Here is a 17,935-nt window from a genome sequence, read left to right as displayed (position 1 = left end):
AGTTTAACATCCAAATATTGCCATAAGCAACATAAAGGTGAAAGTCAACCTTTGCAAAGGGCCTTCCACTGTGCTGCAATACAATTTGCTGTATTTGTAGTATTTTTTTAACCGTTTGAGCCAGAAGCAAATTTTCTTTTGTTAAAATCAGCAGGTTATGTAGTAGATGATGGATTGTGTGGAAAATGTGGCAAATAAATCATTATGCGAACAACCCTGTGACCTCACATTTGCATAATTCTAGTGACTCTGACCAAACTATACAACAGGCCCTACCTTACCATACTATACAATGACAGGCCATACCATACCTTACTATACAATACCATACCATACAATGACAGGCCATACCATCCCATACTATACAATGACAGGCCATGACAATGACAGGCATACCATACAATAAAATAACAGGCCACACCATACAATACAATACTGTACAATGACAGGTAATACCATGCAGTACCATACTATTCAGTGACAGCCAGACCAGACCATACCATACCATAGTGTACAATGACAGGCCATACCATAGTCACACCATAGTGTATTGTACAGTGACAGGCATATCTTGACAATGTTCTTTTAGGGTTGTGGAGTAAATGAGGATCTCATTTCTGATGCAGATGAGGGCTTCCAGGCCTGAGAATGTTGTGATATATCTACTAGATGGGTCCAGAAGTAGCTGCTGATACCAAGCATTAAGACTAAATTTGGAAGATCGCTGTGCCCTGTTAACAGGGTGTAATGATGTCATCCATTGTGGGTGTTATGTTATGTTCATGGCAGATGGCTCTGTTAGGCATACATGTGTCGATGCACAACCGCACCTCTCCAGGCTGTTGCAGCTTTGGCATGATGACCATTGGAGATGCCCATGGTGTTGGCCCACCGGCCTTTTCAATGATGTCCAACCATGCCAGTCTTTCCAGCTTTTTTCCACCTGGGGTCACAGGTGAAAAGGTATTTGTCGTTATCTGAGGGCGGTGGGTTTCACTGTCATATCAGTGTGTAAGTTGACATGCTTTGTACACATCCTAGTCTATGAAATAGGCTTTGAACGTCTTGAATAATGTCTTGAACCTGGTACTCATATACTTGCCGGGTAAAGAAGACATGGTCTAAGTCCTCTGTGGTGTGACAACTTAGCAACATTTTGCCTCCCTTGGATGTTACATGAAACATGGCGTTAATCATGATATGGCCCATTTCATATCATCTTTCTGCTGTCCCTACAATGGTTCTTTGGCTCTCATTTGCATAGATGTGAGTATTATTGGAGTTAGCCTTTTTTGAGGCTTGAGTGCTTGATATGTTTTATGTTCATTATATTTACAGACAAGCCTGTACCAATTAGGGTGCTCAGTGTGGTGTTCATGATTCTTACCTCACAAATAGGTTGTGGCTGTTGTTTACCGTTGCAATGTTTTGTGAGTGACACCAAGAATATGTCCTCATCCTCATCTTCTTCTTCATCTTGGCTCTGTTAGTCTGGTGATGTATCACTTGTGGGTGTTGACTGAGGTGCCTCTTGCATGGCGAGATAGTTGAGTTGGTACGGAATTTCCCCAGGTTATTTTCCCAGCCCATCTCTGCTCCTACACACTGTGACATTTTGAGCATATTTTCCTCTGTGCTGGGCACTTCACAAGTGTGCGCCCTTCCAGATTCAGGTTACCGCTCGTCAATGTTGTGTCTTTTGGTGCCCCTGTTGGCTTTTAGGGCTCAGGTCTACCTCTTATGGCATTCACTACTTCTTCTTTCACTTTCACCGTTCCAGTAAGGTTGAGATTTATGGGTGTTCTGGTACGGGCTCTTCAATTTCTTCTTTGCTATTAGAAAGCTTGTGCCACCTAGGGAGGATCTCTTTGAAGGTTAACTTCAGCTGAAAGAGGATTTGCCTTCCTAACACGGACCACTTGCAGCCCTGAATAATCTGACCTGTGACTTCCTAGCACTTGTCATTGCCAGTACAGATGCTTTTCTTCACCCTCAAGCGGCATAGAAACTATCAATTGTATCTCCTTTTAGTCAAACTTGCCGCAGCTTTAACTGCTCATAGTCCAGGTTCAGCTGTGGGTAAAAGTGTGCATTGAGGGCGGCAATACTGGCATCGTAATCATGGTCAGCCCTTCTATGTGGAAGGTTCTCAAAGACTTTATGGAGGTGCTACCCTGGGAGGTATAACAGGAGTGATCTCTTCACCGTCACATCTGCTTTTCTCATGGCACATAAGTAATGATTGCAATGGCTCGCTCAGGTCTTCCAGCGTGGAGCAGCAGTAGCTAGTTCCCTAGCATTGCTAAACAGGCGCAAAGCAGACATGGGTGTGTGTGCTACAGCGCCGCTGGTAAAGCTTGCTTATGATCAGCCATGAGTCTCAATGTCTAGCTCTTTGACTCAGTTAGTATTGCTGGTTCACAGCGTGACCATCCAATTTGACAACCAGGAGATAGTGCAGGGACATCTAATCCCTCACTGGGGGGTCCTAGGTAGGTAGCTATGGACCTTGTGTCCCATTGTAATTGTGTCAGGTGCAGTGGCAGGAAGGAGACGCACTGGGGCACACTTCCAGTTTCGTGGGAAAAATTGCACTTTTCTGCATTTCCCTTCCATGGACTGTAGCACCACTGCGGGCTCATGCGCCAGTGACAGAGGCAGCGCAGTGGGAAGGTGAGGGTGATGTGCTCCCGGACTCGTACAGGCTCCCTGAGGCGGATAGGCCGTGCCTTTAAGAGCTGCCGGCAACCTCTACTTCAGGGGTCTTGCAGGCAGAGCCTGTTCACACCAGCAATCATGTGCGGCCCAGAGGATGCGGGCAGATTGCTGCATTGGGAGGTGAGGCAGAAGGTGATCATAGAAAGTATTGTCTTGCAATAAGGGCCCATCCTTTATCACCACTGTAAAGTACTAAGCCAGCACACTGTATTGAATGCAAGAAAGATCACAGATGCATCAGTGTGTATCTGGGAGTTGCCTTGACCTTGTGGTATCACAGCTATCTTAGTAACTATTACTGTCACTGTATGCCTTTGAGTGAGTGTTCTAGATCTCTGTGTTACAGGATTACACCCACAGGTACTGGTTACAGTCCTTTTAGAATCTTACGAGGGAGAGAACCTTTTTCAAAATACAATGTCGCATGGAGCACCATGAAGGCTTATGGAAAATGGTCACCAGCTGTCGTCAGACCTAATTTAAGGAAAATGCATGAAACTTGTAAGGCCAATTTTGATAAAACACACAACACATGTGACATTAAACTAAAGGAAGGTGATTGGGTCAAAGTGAAACTCAATTCCAAAGTAAAAAAAGGACAAAGTAAATATTTAGCATCATTGCGTGTAGTTAAACCTTTTTCCAGGTCTGCTGAATTGAGTGATGGAAAAATTTTGCATTACAACAAGTTATCTAAATATAGTGACGTTAACCACAATAAAAGAGCAGGAAAATTATCTTCTTCAATGAATTGGATTTGGGATGAAGTCACAGACACCCCAGGTCGTGATCAAGATAATGTTCATTCCCAATCTGTCAGGATTGCTCCCAGTGTTGATGTTCAACCTTTTTGTATGGTCACGCAACCTTCCAGTAGCTCTGGGAGAATGACAGGTGTTGGTAGAACGATAAGATTACCAATGAAATATGGAAACTATGCTGTGTAATTATATTGTGTTGTTTTTAGGTCTCGCCTGACCCAGCGCATGCGCTGGTCTGACGAGACTTATTGAGAGGGCTCCAAAAAGTGCTACCAGGCCAGCCTAGGGCTACAGTGCATGTGCGCGGGCGCGCGCGAGCTTTGCCGCGATTACTTTCACTTTCACGGCCGCACGGCCGCTTTGATGTTTGATCGTGATCGTGATCGCGATCACTTTCACTTTCGCGGCTGCACGGCCACTTTGCATAGCCAATAGGTCTCGCTTTTGGGACCTTATAAGTATTTAGTTATGCAACTGTTGCATGGCTAAACACTTAAAAGGTCCCAAAGGCGAGACCTATTGGCTATGCCCATGCTTGTTTTTGTTACAAAGAAGGGGGGTAGAGTATCTGTATTTTCATATAATAGTTTCATATATTTATTCTTGCATAAGGTTACTCTTGTATTCTGAAGTGTGATCAAAACCATATTTACATACGTAAATGCTGTCGAGTATCTTTTAGGATTGTAATGTATTAGATATAATTGTTCTAGATTGTTTTGCTGATTAAAGGAAGGAGATGTGGCATCACAGCTATCTTAGTAACTATTACTATGGTTACTGTCGCTGTATGCCTTTGAGTGAGTGTTCTAGATCTCTGTGTTACTGTTACATACAAGGCATCCTGATGGGAAGATGTACCTGCTTGCTCTGAATAAATCTACTTTAATCTACCAAATATGACTGGAGCATCTTTACAGACCAGTCCTGCTACCTTTTATGTATCTCCTTCTCCGAGTGCAGGTATTGGCGTGCATGCATAGGTGAGGGCCAGTTCACATAGGAGCCAAGTGGTTCAACAGAGGAATGTAGTCCATCTAAAGCTGCAGTGAGTTTAGCCTGGGACCCTCCCTGGAGTTTGCAGGGTGTGTTCCTCAGTGGTCCTCAGCTAGTTTGCCTGTAAGCAGCACTGTGGTTTGTCTGAAGTTACTCTGTAGTTTTCCTAGACGTTGCCCCAGCTTTTGTCTATGATTTTCCTGAACTCAATCTAGGAATTGTCTGGAGCTCCTTTATAGTTTGACTGACTGTTCTGAGTTTAGCATGAATAATCTCTGGCTCAATTTGAATTAAGTTTGGCCCTTGCTGAATCCACTCCTGAATTTGACAGAAAGCTGTTTGTTCTGTGTCTTGCCTGAATTTTCTCTATTTTCTTTTATCTGGTCTGGTGTTTGTCGGCATCCACTCTAGAGTTTGCCCCACATCTATCTAGAGTTTGATGCTGCTGTATCTGTTTCTTGCTCCTCTGAGGGTTTCCTATATCATCCCTTATATTTTGTGTTGTGTTGCCTAAAGCTACTCTGAGTCTGTCTGTATTTAGCTGCTCTCAGGTTTGTGACGTTACTCTGTCCATGGCTTGCCTGGAACTGCATTGGTTTTTTGTGTGCGTCCTTTGTGTAGTTTTGTTAAAGTCTGGCGTTTACCAGAAGCTGCACTGGGGTTTGCCTGAAACAGCTCTGGCATTTGACTGGAAGCTGTTCCTTGATATTTGAGCCAGGGTTCCCATCTGGAAGCCTGTGAAACTGATGTTTCTGTGTTTTTTTCCATGCAGGTCCTGGTGGTACATCTTCCACATTCTTGCTTTACTACTGATCCTGCTCCTTCCCCGGAAGAGAGTCTCCTCTCCACATGGAAGCAGCAAGTCTGGTTCTGTGTCCCTGTGTGCCAATGGAACTCTGCACCAGAATGGAGCTACGGCTGCTGGCAACAACAATGATCCCTGGGCAACGACGGTGCACCGACGACACATGCCGCTTGCCTCTAAAGCGAGCGCTTCCGCCTGTGCAGCCACAGAACACCTATGACACAGAAACAGGATGGCCAGAGTAACACTCAAAGTACATGCACATACAGGAATTTTTTTGTTTTCTGTGATGTGCGGACATTCTAAAAGGCACTTGCTAACCACACTCCATGAGCATGGGTGAGGACGCACCCAGACCTCATCCGTCCAAAAGCGTTTCAGTGCTCAGTGGGATCCGCTGCCCCTCGCAGGTAGGCTGTTTTGGAGTCTACAGATCCCAAAATCAAATCACCTTATGGACTCTGCACACCATTGTCCTCTTGGCAAACCTGCCTAATGGTCAGAACAGTTAGCCAGAGGCTGAACGAAGTGCTGGAGCGATAATCCCAGACCTGCCACAGCGAAATGGAGCGCACAAGACCATGTGTGCCTTAGGTGCCATACTCCACAGAGAAATCAGATTTCACAAGATGTCGGTATGTCAGAAAAGCAGGTAGAGCTGGGACAGAATTTTGTTAAGGCACTGATTGCTTCGAACTCTGTTGCAGACCTACTTACCCGTCATCGATCTACTGGGAAATTGTTTGTCAGTGGAAATAGCCCAGCAGAGGAGATGTCTAAGTGACTGCGTGAATTAAATGGAATTTTGTAACAAAAAAATCACCTGATCTCATAATCTATGTGCCCTCTTCTTTTTCTGCAAATGAAATCAACAATTACATATGCTCACAGCTTCCGCATGGAGTTTTTTGCCATCACTGCTTTTGCACAGCGGTTTGCAGCCATTGTCAGAAGAGCCATGCTATATATATTTTTTACATTAAAAATTATATAAATAATATCATCTGTATGATAGTGTCGGGTTGAAGAGCAGAGCAACCGTGACAATAAATGTAAAAGATCAGTGGGACCAAGACTTAAATGTTCATTATGCATAACAGTTACCCGTTGCTTCTCTAGAATTATATTTTAGGGGGTGGCACATTGCGTCACAGATAAAAACTGCTGGGGCTACAACAAAATACTACTGACGATTTCTACCCACCCGCCCTGTATTGCTGTTTTTCACCCGTTTAATTCTCCCACCTGCACCCTTGTGTCACTTCCTTCGCACCTGCACCCCCTGTTTTGCTTCTCGCTCTCCCGGTGCCCCCTGTATTTATTCTGCCATTCGCCCCTGCGTTGTTTCCACCCCCCACCTGTGCCCTTGTGTTGCTATCCACACATGTTGCGTCACCACTGTTGTTTCCCGCCCACCCGCTTAAAAAAACACTTTTGTACCTTTTTTTAGTGAACAGTCCAACTTTGATCTGTAATTGAAAAGAAATAAAAGAGTGGCATGGCATTTGCAGGCACATGCACATGCAATGTGCGTACATTTACATTTTTTTTTTTAATTTTTATTCTTTAGTCGTGTGACTTAGCCTCCGGATGCTGTGCTGCATGCCTAAAACCATTTCCAAAGCTAACAGGCCCCAAAGTTGAGACCTATTGACTTTGCCAATGCATGTTTTTAAATGGCGATGTTCATGTTCAACCTGGGTCAATTATCGTCCTTGCAGTAAGCTGTGAGCATGACAATGTTTAATAGGATTTACAATTTTCTAAATATTGTTTTCCAGCGGTTAACCAGTTGAAATGATTTACTGTTTTTCAGAACAACATACAAAATAAGTTTTAGTTTTCCCAAAAATTTGGGTGAATGTTCAGTTTTCTCACACTTAAAGGCACGTAGATCGTGTGATAATGTATTTTATTTGCAATTAAGCATTAAATTATTTTTGTTTGAGTTTTTTAAAAATGTTTATGCATTATTAATACCAGGTGTGTCTCTGCAAATGCAAAATATTTTCGTAACCAAAAAGTTGACTTTAAGGAATCTTCTCTAAAGGGCGAACTGTCCTCCTCTTGTCCAAGACTAAAGGATTAAGGGAAGTCAGACATTTCCCCAACATGCTTGTGCCTCTGAAAGGCCAGTAAGGCTCTGAAAGAGTCAGTCACATGGCTGGCTTAGCCTGCCCCTCGAAAGCAGGTGATGTGACTGAATGAACTTAGGCCCTACCTACCTTTCAGGGCAACGTTATGGCAGCAGTTCATGCTTTTTATCTGTGGCCGAGCCCACCTCTTTTTGGGACCTCCACTTATGGGCTCAAAGACTGGAGAGAGCGCTACTGATAAAGACTTGCATGTTTTTAAGGCTTTTGGGGGCATATTATCAAGAAACGCCGTTCTGGTGTCAACATGGGCTTCTATTGGAATTCTCTGCGGCATATTATCAAGCCCATTATCGCCGCTTTAGCGGCAGTTTTCTACCGCTAAACCGGCGATCATTTTAACGCCGTGCTTGATAATATGCCACCAAGTTGGGTGTGATGCGCTTTCTCCTGTTCTCAAAAGGGAATCGGGGACCAACTGTGATCAGTAAAACATTTTCTATCTGATGTGTCATGATCTTTCAATTCTAATAATAACTCGAAGGTGAAGATTAAACATTTCTATCTTTATTGCTCGAAATTTAAAGCAGCCAATTAAAACAGTATTAACAGAAAAACAACATGTCCCATGAATACTATGCATGACATGTCCGCGCCCCCCACCTCCAATCAAGCTGTATACATGCCTCAGCCACCATAGTCCTCCCTCTTGCTTTGCATTTCTAAACATTTAGGTGCTTATTTATGAGTCTCTGTGTCACTTTTGCGCCGCCGTTGCGTCACTTTTTGTGACGCCGCGGTGGCGTAAAATATGCGCCATGTTGCGCCCAATTTACAAAGTGACGCATCGAGGCAGATGCGTCACTTTGTAAAGCCCTGCGCCACATTATACCTACGTCAAGTATAATGTATGCAGGGTGGGCGTTCCCCCGCATCCAAGCCTCGTAGAAGTAGCGTATTGAAATCTATAAGATTTCAGTGCGCCACTTCTAGAGCACCATTGCGTCAAATCCTTACGCCTGCCTCATAGCAGTGACGGATGACGTAAGGATGACGCAGTGTTATATTCGTAGCTCTCCCCCCTGCATTGCTGGAGTTGCATCACTGTTCTGACACAACTCCAGCAATGCGTCAGAAAAGGTCCATCGCATAAGGACCCCACAGTTGATTCAAAGTCTGAAAGATGTGAGGGTGGGGTCTCCAGTCGCTGTAATCCTGAAGGAAGAGAGAGTTCCAGCCCGCAACCACATTACGTTGGCCCAGAATCCATTCCTCCACCACTGAGATTTGATTCCACAGGTAAAAATGACAGGAATCCTTGGCATCTCCACCAACAGGCGGGATTGTAAACCCCACAGTTTGTTGATGTATCGGACTGCAGAGATATTGCCCATCCGCAGTAGGATACAACAGTTCGTCTTGTGTGGGGAGAGGGTCTTGATTGCAAATGAACCTGCTAATAGTTCTAGGCAGTTGATATGCAGTCCAAATTCCTCCGGGGACCATATGCCACCATCAAGATCAGGGCACAACGTGCTACTCCGCACCTTCTGCTGGCATCTGATTTGATTACAACCTAGGGGCACTTGCCGAAGATGGCCCTGGCATTACAGGCGTCTAAGTTATTCAGCCACCAGCTCCTTTCCATTTTGACCTCATATGACACTGCAATCTTCTCTGAGTAAAACACCCCTTTTTGGAGATGTAGGATTTTCAAGAGTTACAGAGCTCGATGGTGGTGCGGGCCCCAAAAAATTGCCTGTATGGAGGAGGCTAATAGGTTCTCTATCGTGGCACAGGATCTGAAAGATACTATCGACCTGGACATTGTCGATTGCAATTCTTTCTTTTTCACTTTTACTTTCTGTGTCGGTAACTTCTGTTAGGATTTCACTGTACTATCTGAATCCCAGAGAGCCTATGCATTGTGTGGGGATTAGCACTGACTTGGACGTGTTGATTAGTAACCCCAGATCTTGAAGTAACTCCGTCATCCACTAGAGGTGTAATTTCTCAATTGCTGGATCCTGAGCCATAAGGATCAGATCATCCAGCCAGACTATCAACCTGACATTCTTGGCTCTGAGAGATTTGACTACTGGCTTCATCAGTTTGGTGAAGCACCAAGGGCAGAAGATAGACTAAAGGGGAGCACTGTGAACTTCTACCACTCATCCCACTATTGAATAGTGGACAAGGAGATAAGCATCCTTGAGAACGAGTCGTACCATCCAATCTCCCTCTCTCAATAGATCTCTTAGCAGACGAATAAGCTCCATCTTGAAATGATGGTACAAAATCCATTAACTAAATTCTTTGAGGTTTAAGACAAGACGGAGACTCTCTCCCCTTTTCTGCATCAAAAATATTGTCCTGAGAAAACCTCTTGGGTGTGGCAGAGATCTGCAATTCACTTCCTTCTCCAGAAGCTTTTGGATTTCAGAGTGTATAAAGGTTTGTTCATGTTGGGAAAAAAGGAGAGGATGAGTACTGTCTCCGGTTCCCATAAAACTCCAATTTGTAACCGTCTATAGTTTCTAACAGCCATGCATCCCGCGTTAGTATTTGCCCATTGCGAGAAAAGTGTTGCAACCTGCCCCTTAGGTTGACAAATGAGTGAGGAATAATGATTACCTGTAAAGTTGACATTGGAGAATCCACCCAGGTCTTGTGCAAATTTGTCCCTGAGCACGAGTCCTTTCATGATGGGACCCGCTTTGATGGACACTAGGTCAACCAATTTGGAATCAATGCGCCTCACAATGGATTTGAATTTCTTCAAAGAGATTGAGCAATTAGTGTTGCCTTGAGCCCAGCCCATTAGGACGTCAGTGTCAATAAGAGTAGCCACTTCTTTGGCTTTGTATGACAATTTTAGTATCTTGATCAGCGAAGATGAGATATATACAGTATTGTGTCCTGGCAGCCCTGCCAGGCGCCTTCTATCCCTTTTTTGGGGTCCTTTGAAAACTTTCGTATGAACAGTTCCTTGTTTGGGCCCACTTTAGGGGTGTCCACCACTTTGCCCACCAAAGATGGACATGAGCACTCTCCATGTAAATGTGTTCTGACCTCCTTCTCGAAGCCTTTTTATTTGGTCATTTTGCGATACATCGGGCGACAGCCCCACAATGGCACGTTGAAACATTCGGACAATATGTGCATCAATAACCATTTCCATGAAAATAAACAATCCCAGCTGAACATGCAGGTAAAATAATCTAAACAATATGCAGACAGTGGTCAAATTTCGAGGTACAGCACATGCAAAATATACATCCCAGTGAGATAATAAAACAGTCAAGCGATAAGAACTTGGGGGACACATGGCAAGGAGCGGAGGATACCGCTCATAAGTCCTCCTCAGGTAGAGGGGGCAGGTCGATTCCACAAATATGTCGTCCGCCGCGACCATATCTTGCAATGTTTTCGTGGGCAGCCCCTAGCCTCAAACACTGCCATCTCAGATCCCATACACCTATCCAATTCGGTCTTCCATTTGTCTATAGTCGGGGGAGATTATGCCTTCCAACCCTGTGCTATGTCTCGTTTGGCAATAGTGAGGGCGAGGAACAATAGATGTTGTTTGTATCGGTTCCCCCAATGTCGTCAGTAGAGTGCAACAAAAACAGTTGTGGGTCCAGTGGGAGCACCCACCCCAGCACCTCATTAAAACATGACCTAACTCTATTCCAAAATGGCTGTAGGGCCGTGCAAGTCCATATCGTATGGAAGAAGGACCCGTCCTCTCTGCCACACCGCAGACATACTGGATATTGAATAACCCCCATTCGCCAAAGTCGTACCCTCGTGTAATAAACTCTATGTAAATATTTGAATTGGATGAGCCTGTAACGTGTGGAGACCGCCAGTCGGGTCTTGTCTAGAGTGGTGGGAGTGTGTGTTGTCAGAGTTTGATATATTTGCCCAATTTTGTGTAGTCCAAGGTCTCCCAGCAACAGGGGACCCTCCAAGGGCTGGAACTCAGGGAGAGTCTCCATTTTTCGGATCTGGGGGGAGAGTGCGTGTCGGAGCTGTAAAAATTTATAAAATTGTGATTTATGGAGGCCAAAATCAGTCTGCAATTGCTGAAATGATTTTAAAGTAGCGCCCCTCAAAACATCTCCAAGGGTCGAAATCCCCACCAAGTCCCACCCCCGGAACGCGCTCAGTGTGTTAACAGTTCTGAGGTATGTACCATGCCACAAGTGGGTCTGTCGACTAAGTCGCCCTTTCCATCCCATTTGTCTGGTCTTTGCCCTCCATATCTTTATAGCTTGCCTGCTAGCTGGTGGTAAATGGTCTAGCCTTGTGTAGCTATATAATAAGTGGAGTAGGGGGACTTGTTCCATCGCGGCGTGTTCAATAGCATAAGCCGGATCGGTGGAAGAATTGTACCATAATTCATTGATTACAAGGATGTGAGACAAAACGTAATATGAATAAAGGTCAGCAGCTGCAATCCCCCCACAATACGTGGATTGTGCGCAGGTGCGGAGCGCCATGCAGACACCTCCACCGCCCCAGAGGAACTAATTTTGTATTGCGTTTACTTGAGCAAACCATGCACGAGGGATGGGATAAGGGAAGTTTTGGAGGCGATATAAGACCCAAGGCAGGAAAACCATCTTAAAGATGGCTGAGCGCCCATAGAGGGATAAAGGGAGAGCAGACCATATTGTTGTTTCGTTTTTGAGGCTGATCAACAGTGGGGTAATATTGTGTGTCCATGAAATCTTGGGGCACGGGGAAATGAAGATCCCCAGATATTTGAAATCATCTGTGGCCCGGGACAGCTGCGTGGCCCACGATTCACGGCCTTGATGCCCACACACTGGGAAGAGGATGGATTTAGCTGGATTAGCGTAGAGGCCGGTGGTACCACCAAAAACTCTAAGAATTTCTAATATACGGGGTCCAGAATACCACGGGTCTGTCATAAAAAAGAGAACGTCATGAGCATATAATGCTATGCGATCCCATCTTGAGTGGGACCAATCAAATCCCCTGAGCACCGGGTCACTTCTGACCCAGGCCGCCAGAGGCTCAACCGCCAGGGCGAACAACAATGGAGACAGTGGGCAACACTGGCGGGTACCCCTCTGGATCGGAAAGGGGCGAGAGCGGTGTCCCGCAATTCAAACTGATGCCGTCAGATCCGTGTACAACAGGCGTATATACGCCAAGAAACGGGGTCCAAAGTTGATTGCCTCAAGCAGTTGGAAAAGGTAGACCCAACTTAGTGAGTCGAATGCTTTGTCGATGTCGGCTAACAAAAGGGCAGCTGGACGGCCTAAAGCAGGGGCCGCAGCGATGGCGTTATGGACTCTCCTTTTTTTTTTTTTTAAAGATTTTTATTGAGTTTTCCACCACCAGAATCCCGAGGACTAGCACTACACACAATAACATCATAATATGATCCAACCATCAAAATACACAGTAAGAGAAGTCCACTCTGCTAGGTCCCCGCCGTATATTCCCCACCCACCACCCTCTCTACCCCCACCCCCCCAGTCAGTGTGCCCGCAGCAACCACTCATCAACCTCTGCCAGTCGGGCCCCAGAAACTGAGGCATCCCAACACCGGACAAACGGGAAAACCCTATTATTGTGCTCATGAAATAGAAGGAAAAAAAAAAAGACAAAAAGGGGGCCCGCAGCGACCTCCCTCTGCGCCCCCTGTTCCCACCCAGACTCCTCAACAGCTGTCAATGTAGGGTGCAGGTACCGAATCCTCCATGAGTGTACCTAAGTAGCCCCGTCCTGCATGGACTCCCCAGTAGCCCCTGCCGACCCTGTCCCAGGTTCCACCCTCCGGTCCATATCTACAGAGTCCCCGTCCTCCACATTCCTCGTTTCCCAAGATAGCAGCTCTTCCACCAACACCCCCCACGTCCTCGCCACTTCCAGCGCCTTATCATTAGCTGCTCGTCTGGCCATCTGAAGCCGAAGCGTCGCTTCGCTTCCCGCCCAAGCCAAGAAACTCCCCCTCCATCTCCGAAAACTCGGACCGGGCCTGGCCTTCCAATGCAGAGTGAGCTCCCTCTTCGCTAGTATCAGACCCAAATCGCAAAACTTGCTCGTAATTTTGGTACTGGGGGTGTGCGGAAACCACAACAAAAGGCAAATCCCCATCTCCGCTTCCAACTCACGTTCAGTCACCTGATTCAGGCACGCCACCACATCCGCCCAATACGAGCCCAGTCCCCGGCAGGGTTATGGACTCTCCTGATGTTATGTCTAGTGGCCCACTGTGGCATGAATCCCGACTGATCAGGATGGATCAAATCGGTAATGCACCCCCGAAGGCGGACGGCCAAGTCTTTTCCTAACAATTTGGGTTTGAAATTTATAAGGGAAATGGGGCGATAGGAAGATGGGTCCTCAGGGGGTCAGCCAGGTTTGAGAAAGAGCACTATCTCCGCGTGACGCCAGTCACTTGGTAGCCTTGCCTGATCAGATGCGTCCACAATGGTTGCCAATAAATGAGGCCCCAAGAGAGGCATATGGGATCGGAGGAATTCCATGGGGAACCTGTTGGGGCCTGGGGCGCAACCTGGCAGGATGGCACTGAGGGCGCCAGTCAATTCTTCTAGTGTTATTGGAGTCTCCAGACGCTCCCGGACTGAGTCGTGGAGTCTGCGAGGTGGAATGTCCACAAAGGAACTCCGCTATAAGTTTGGCAGAGATCTGCTCCTTCCGAGCGTATAGGGACGTAAAGTGTTGCACAAATTCTTCCGCTACCCCCGCCGGCGACGTGTGCATGGACCCGTCTGAGCCACGTGGGTGTGACGGCCGGGGCACCGTCTGCTTGACACAATCTGTGGAGCATTTTACTGGACTTATCCCCCCACTGATATATCCAGTGTTGCGATGCCTCCCAGAGCTCTTTGGCTTTGCCCAACAGATATTGACGCAGTTCTTGCTGTGCGAGGACTAAATTGTGGTGAATGATGGGGCAGGGATTGGCACTGAGTTGGGAAGATAAGGACGCCTGGCGCATTTCTAGGGCATCGAGCTGTTCGTGGCGCGTACGTTTCTCCTTCTCGAAGCCTTTTCAGAGCCACATCTGTACATATTCTGCTATTTCAGGCCTCAGAAGACAGTGGATCTAGGGTGAATTTATTTCCTCTGCATCGAAATGTAGCACCTTTGCTTGACTGTCAGCTTGATCTTGAGGTTAAATGTGGCAAGTTTTGCGCTTGTGTTTTGTTTGTTTCGAGTCTTGCTCGCCCTTAGAGGAGTTTGAATGTGAGAAGTGAAAGGAGAAGGAGTCATAGACATGAAGGGTGGGGTCTTTAGACCTCGAAGGGCCAAGCATGTCGGAGGCACCATAGCCATGGTCCACCAATATGTTAATGGAGATTTTTTGCATGGTTGTGGCATGGGGCAGTCCAAGTCATTTTGAGATGGGTCCGGAGGGATCACTGACAGAATATGGACCGTCAGAATATCGAGGTACAAAAATATTGACGCAAAAATATCGATGTCCAGAATATCGGAGTCCTATGTACATAATGGTAAGTACAAAATTATCGTTAAAAAAATATCGGTGTTAAAAATATCGTTGTTAAAAATATTGTTTTTTTAATGTATAAAAATGATGTAAAATAAAGTATATAATACATATAATTAAAAAAACATAGTTAAAATTATTTTAAAATGTTTAAAACTATTAGTAATATATAATGTAAAAATCAATTAAACATATATATGTATAAAATATAATAAATATACTTACGTAATAATAATTATAAATACTTATTTTAATAACTTATGCATTGTTAAAAACATATTAAAAATTATAAATACATATATATACACACATACACCAATAATATAAATAAAATATATATATATAACAAATTAAAATATTACTATATTTTTAATCTTATTAAAATACATTTTACACTACATTAACTAAAACAGTAGAGAAAATATTGGATAACAGAGGGGATAAAATTACTATTCCGACTCCAGAGAGTGCAACCATGGGCACTGCCACCATATTACTGGCCCAGCACCGCCCTGCCGGCAATCGGAACGATTGCCGACCGGCAAAAAGCGACGGAAGGACTTTGCGTCTGCCGCAATACCCACCACCATCATGATATGGCGGGGGGTATTTCTCGTTACGATGGCGTAATGGTCGCCACCGCCGGCTCGGCAGTGGCGATCGTTATGCCATCGTAATGAGACCCTAACATACGCAAACATTAATTTACATATTTACTGCTAAAAATTTAACACATACATTAAAAAAAACTATACGTATACCAAAAAATGACATCACATACTTTTAACACGCATACTAAAATACAGAACACTAATATAAATATCAATATTATTAACAATGATATTTTTACAAATGATATTACTGTCTTCGATAATTTAAAAAAAACGATATTTCTTACCTTACTGTCGATATTCTGTACCACGATATTCTTGCAGTCGATATTCTTGACCTACGATATTTAAAACTCGATATTATGGTAGGTCGAAATTCAAAACTCGATATTATGTCTGTGCTCCAGTCCGGAGACCCTCTCCTGCCACCTACCTTTAATTCAAAGAAGTGGATTGCCTCTTTCTTCTTTTGGCTCACTTTTAAGTAGTCTCATGAATGGGCGAAGTGCCACCATTAAGGCTCAGTTAACAGAATCCTGCACCGAATTGTCCTGGGCATGAAATAAACGTTTCTCTACCACAAGCCTCGAAGAGTCCTTCTCATGCTTGGCATAGTCATCATAATCAAGCGGTTGATAGTCCCCTACATCTGGAGTAAGACCACTCACTTTAGGCTCCCAAAGGGACTAAGGTGGTGCGATCCCTGAACTCAGGCGCCAAGGTGTAATTGGCTAGATTGGATTTGGATGGGGGCTTGAGCTTTTACCGCAAGTCCTTCTCTTGATTTTACAACTCTTCTAAGAGGGAATAGGTGAGGAAACAGTCCACCGGAGGGCACATAGTTGAAGTCTCCACTCAAAATGGAGTTTCACGGGTGGGAAGCTCAAAAGTAGCTCAATCCCTACTATGTGTGGCCCAAAGTCTGGACTGCTGCAGAGAGTTTGCATCTCCAGCGCGTTGTCTGGCAGAAATCAGAGGAATGTGTCAGGCATGTAAGCCACATGCTCGAGTTGCTGAAAACCATGGCCACCTAGCCTTGAGTCATATTTCTCTATCTTCCACCACCCTATGCTTCTCTCTACCTCAAGCTTGCAGGTTCTTTTTATTCTTTCTTTCTTCATTTGCCAGTTTTCCTATATTCACTTCTTCCTTTTTTCTTGCTTTTTATCTTTCTTGCATTATTGCTGTGGATCAAAGATGAAGGATGAAAAATAATTTCTGGTTCCCAACAAAGAGTGCCAATGCCCACCACCTGCAACCACTACACAGTTTAATCACTGGTGATGAATTTGGTAGATCGAGACAGCATTGCTACAAAATATTATCACAGCAGGAGTATTGCAGTGCAGGTCATCACCACCGGTGAATACCCAGGCAAGCACCTTTTTCAGTGCAGTAGCGGCACCCCCCCCCCCCCCCCCCCAGCGCCTTGAGACCCTATGGGTATGTAGCGCGCTTTATAAGTGTCACTGATTGATTGATTGATTGATTGAGTCAGTATTGGGTTGTGAGTTTAAAGATTCATACACAAAGGCAAAAGCCAGAAAATATTTCTTTCCTGTCCCCAACCAGGGCATTGGTTACTAGGCTCATGCAGGTTTGTTTCCCCTGCAGACTGGACTCTAGGCAGGAACAGCGAAAGGGCCAGAGGGCTTTGGACATGGAGAGTCCCATAGCTTTGATGATAGACCCTCTCTGTAAGAGCCGAAGGCAATGTCTATGGTCAGAGTTCATCGCTTGCCGCTGGTGGCGCAGGTTACTCTGTACCCTCTCTCTAGCTCTGCAGAAGGAACTAAGGGGCATGCTTGGGAGTGGAGGCCACACAGTATGCACCCTCTCAGGCTTACATGCTGCATATTGCCCCCAGTGACAGCAGTTGTGTGGGCATACATCCAACTGAGGGTCAGGGTGACAGATCAAGACATCTCTCGGACTTGACTTCAGTCCCTGGGAGCAGACAACAACAAACAAGGTCTCCTAGTAGAGCTGTGTTGGCAGCATGAAGGGACTTTCACTGTAGGCAAAGTGTGGTGCAGTGGCCAGAGGGCTGACTGCAGAGTGTGGGGCTTGCAGTTTGAACCCTGGCATTGGCGGCAGCTCAGCTCAGCATCATGCCACACTTCGCAATAGCTCACTTAATCTCCCAGATGGCCCCAGAACCTTGAAACCCTTGAGGGGAGATATGTTTGAGCTTTAACAATACGAATTATAGGATCCTCCAAGGGGCCAGCCGTGCCTTTCCTGGCAGAAACGCAGCTTAGTAGCCAAATAAGAATTGCGATTCTCCTATTACCATGACCAGAGAATCTGGATTTCATTAAAGACACGGAGGCTGACATTATGCATTAATCTCTGGTCTTGTAATGAAATCCTGCACACCTTTGAACCAAGAGAATATTTTTGGGGCAGAAAATGCATCTGACTACAAAACTGTA

At 45.3% G+C, this 17,935-nt stretch overlaps 1 protein-coding gene across 1 annotated transcript in view; it reads left to right on the top strand.

Moving 5' to 3' along the window:
• The window catches only part of LOC146857163 (membrane-bound glycerophospholipid O-acyltransferase 2-like), a 151,760-nt gene extending 144,520 nt beyond the window's left edge, over nucleotides 1-7,240 (top strand). Inside the window, exon 13 of the mRNA XM_085647652.1 lies at nucleotides 5,248-7,240. Within this exon, the coding sequence (XP_085503778.1) occupies nucleotides 5,248-5,500 (253 nt within the window). The 3' untranslated portion in view covers nucleotides 5,501-7,240. The remainder of the gene's footprint in view (nucleotides 1-5,247) is intronic.
• Nucleotides 7,241-17,935: the final 10,695 nt, after the last annotated feature.

Source organism: Triturus cristatus, chromosome 3_2, assembly GCF_964204655.1.
Source record: "Triturus cristatus chromosome 3_2, aTriCri1.1, whole genome shotgun sequence".
In the NCBI taxonomy this organism is placed as follows: domain Eukaryota; kingdom Metazoa; phylum Chordata; class Amphibia; order Caudata; family Salamandridae; genus Triturus; species Triturus cristatus.
The sequence above is the reverse complement of the archived record's forward strand: the minus strand, read 5'-3'. Positions and strand labels throughout refer to the sequence as shown.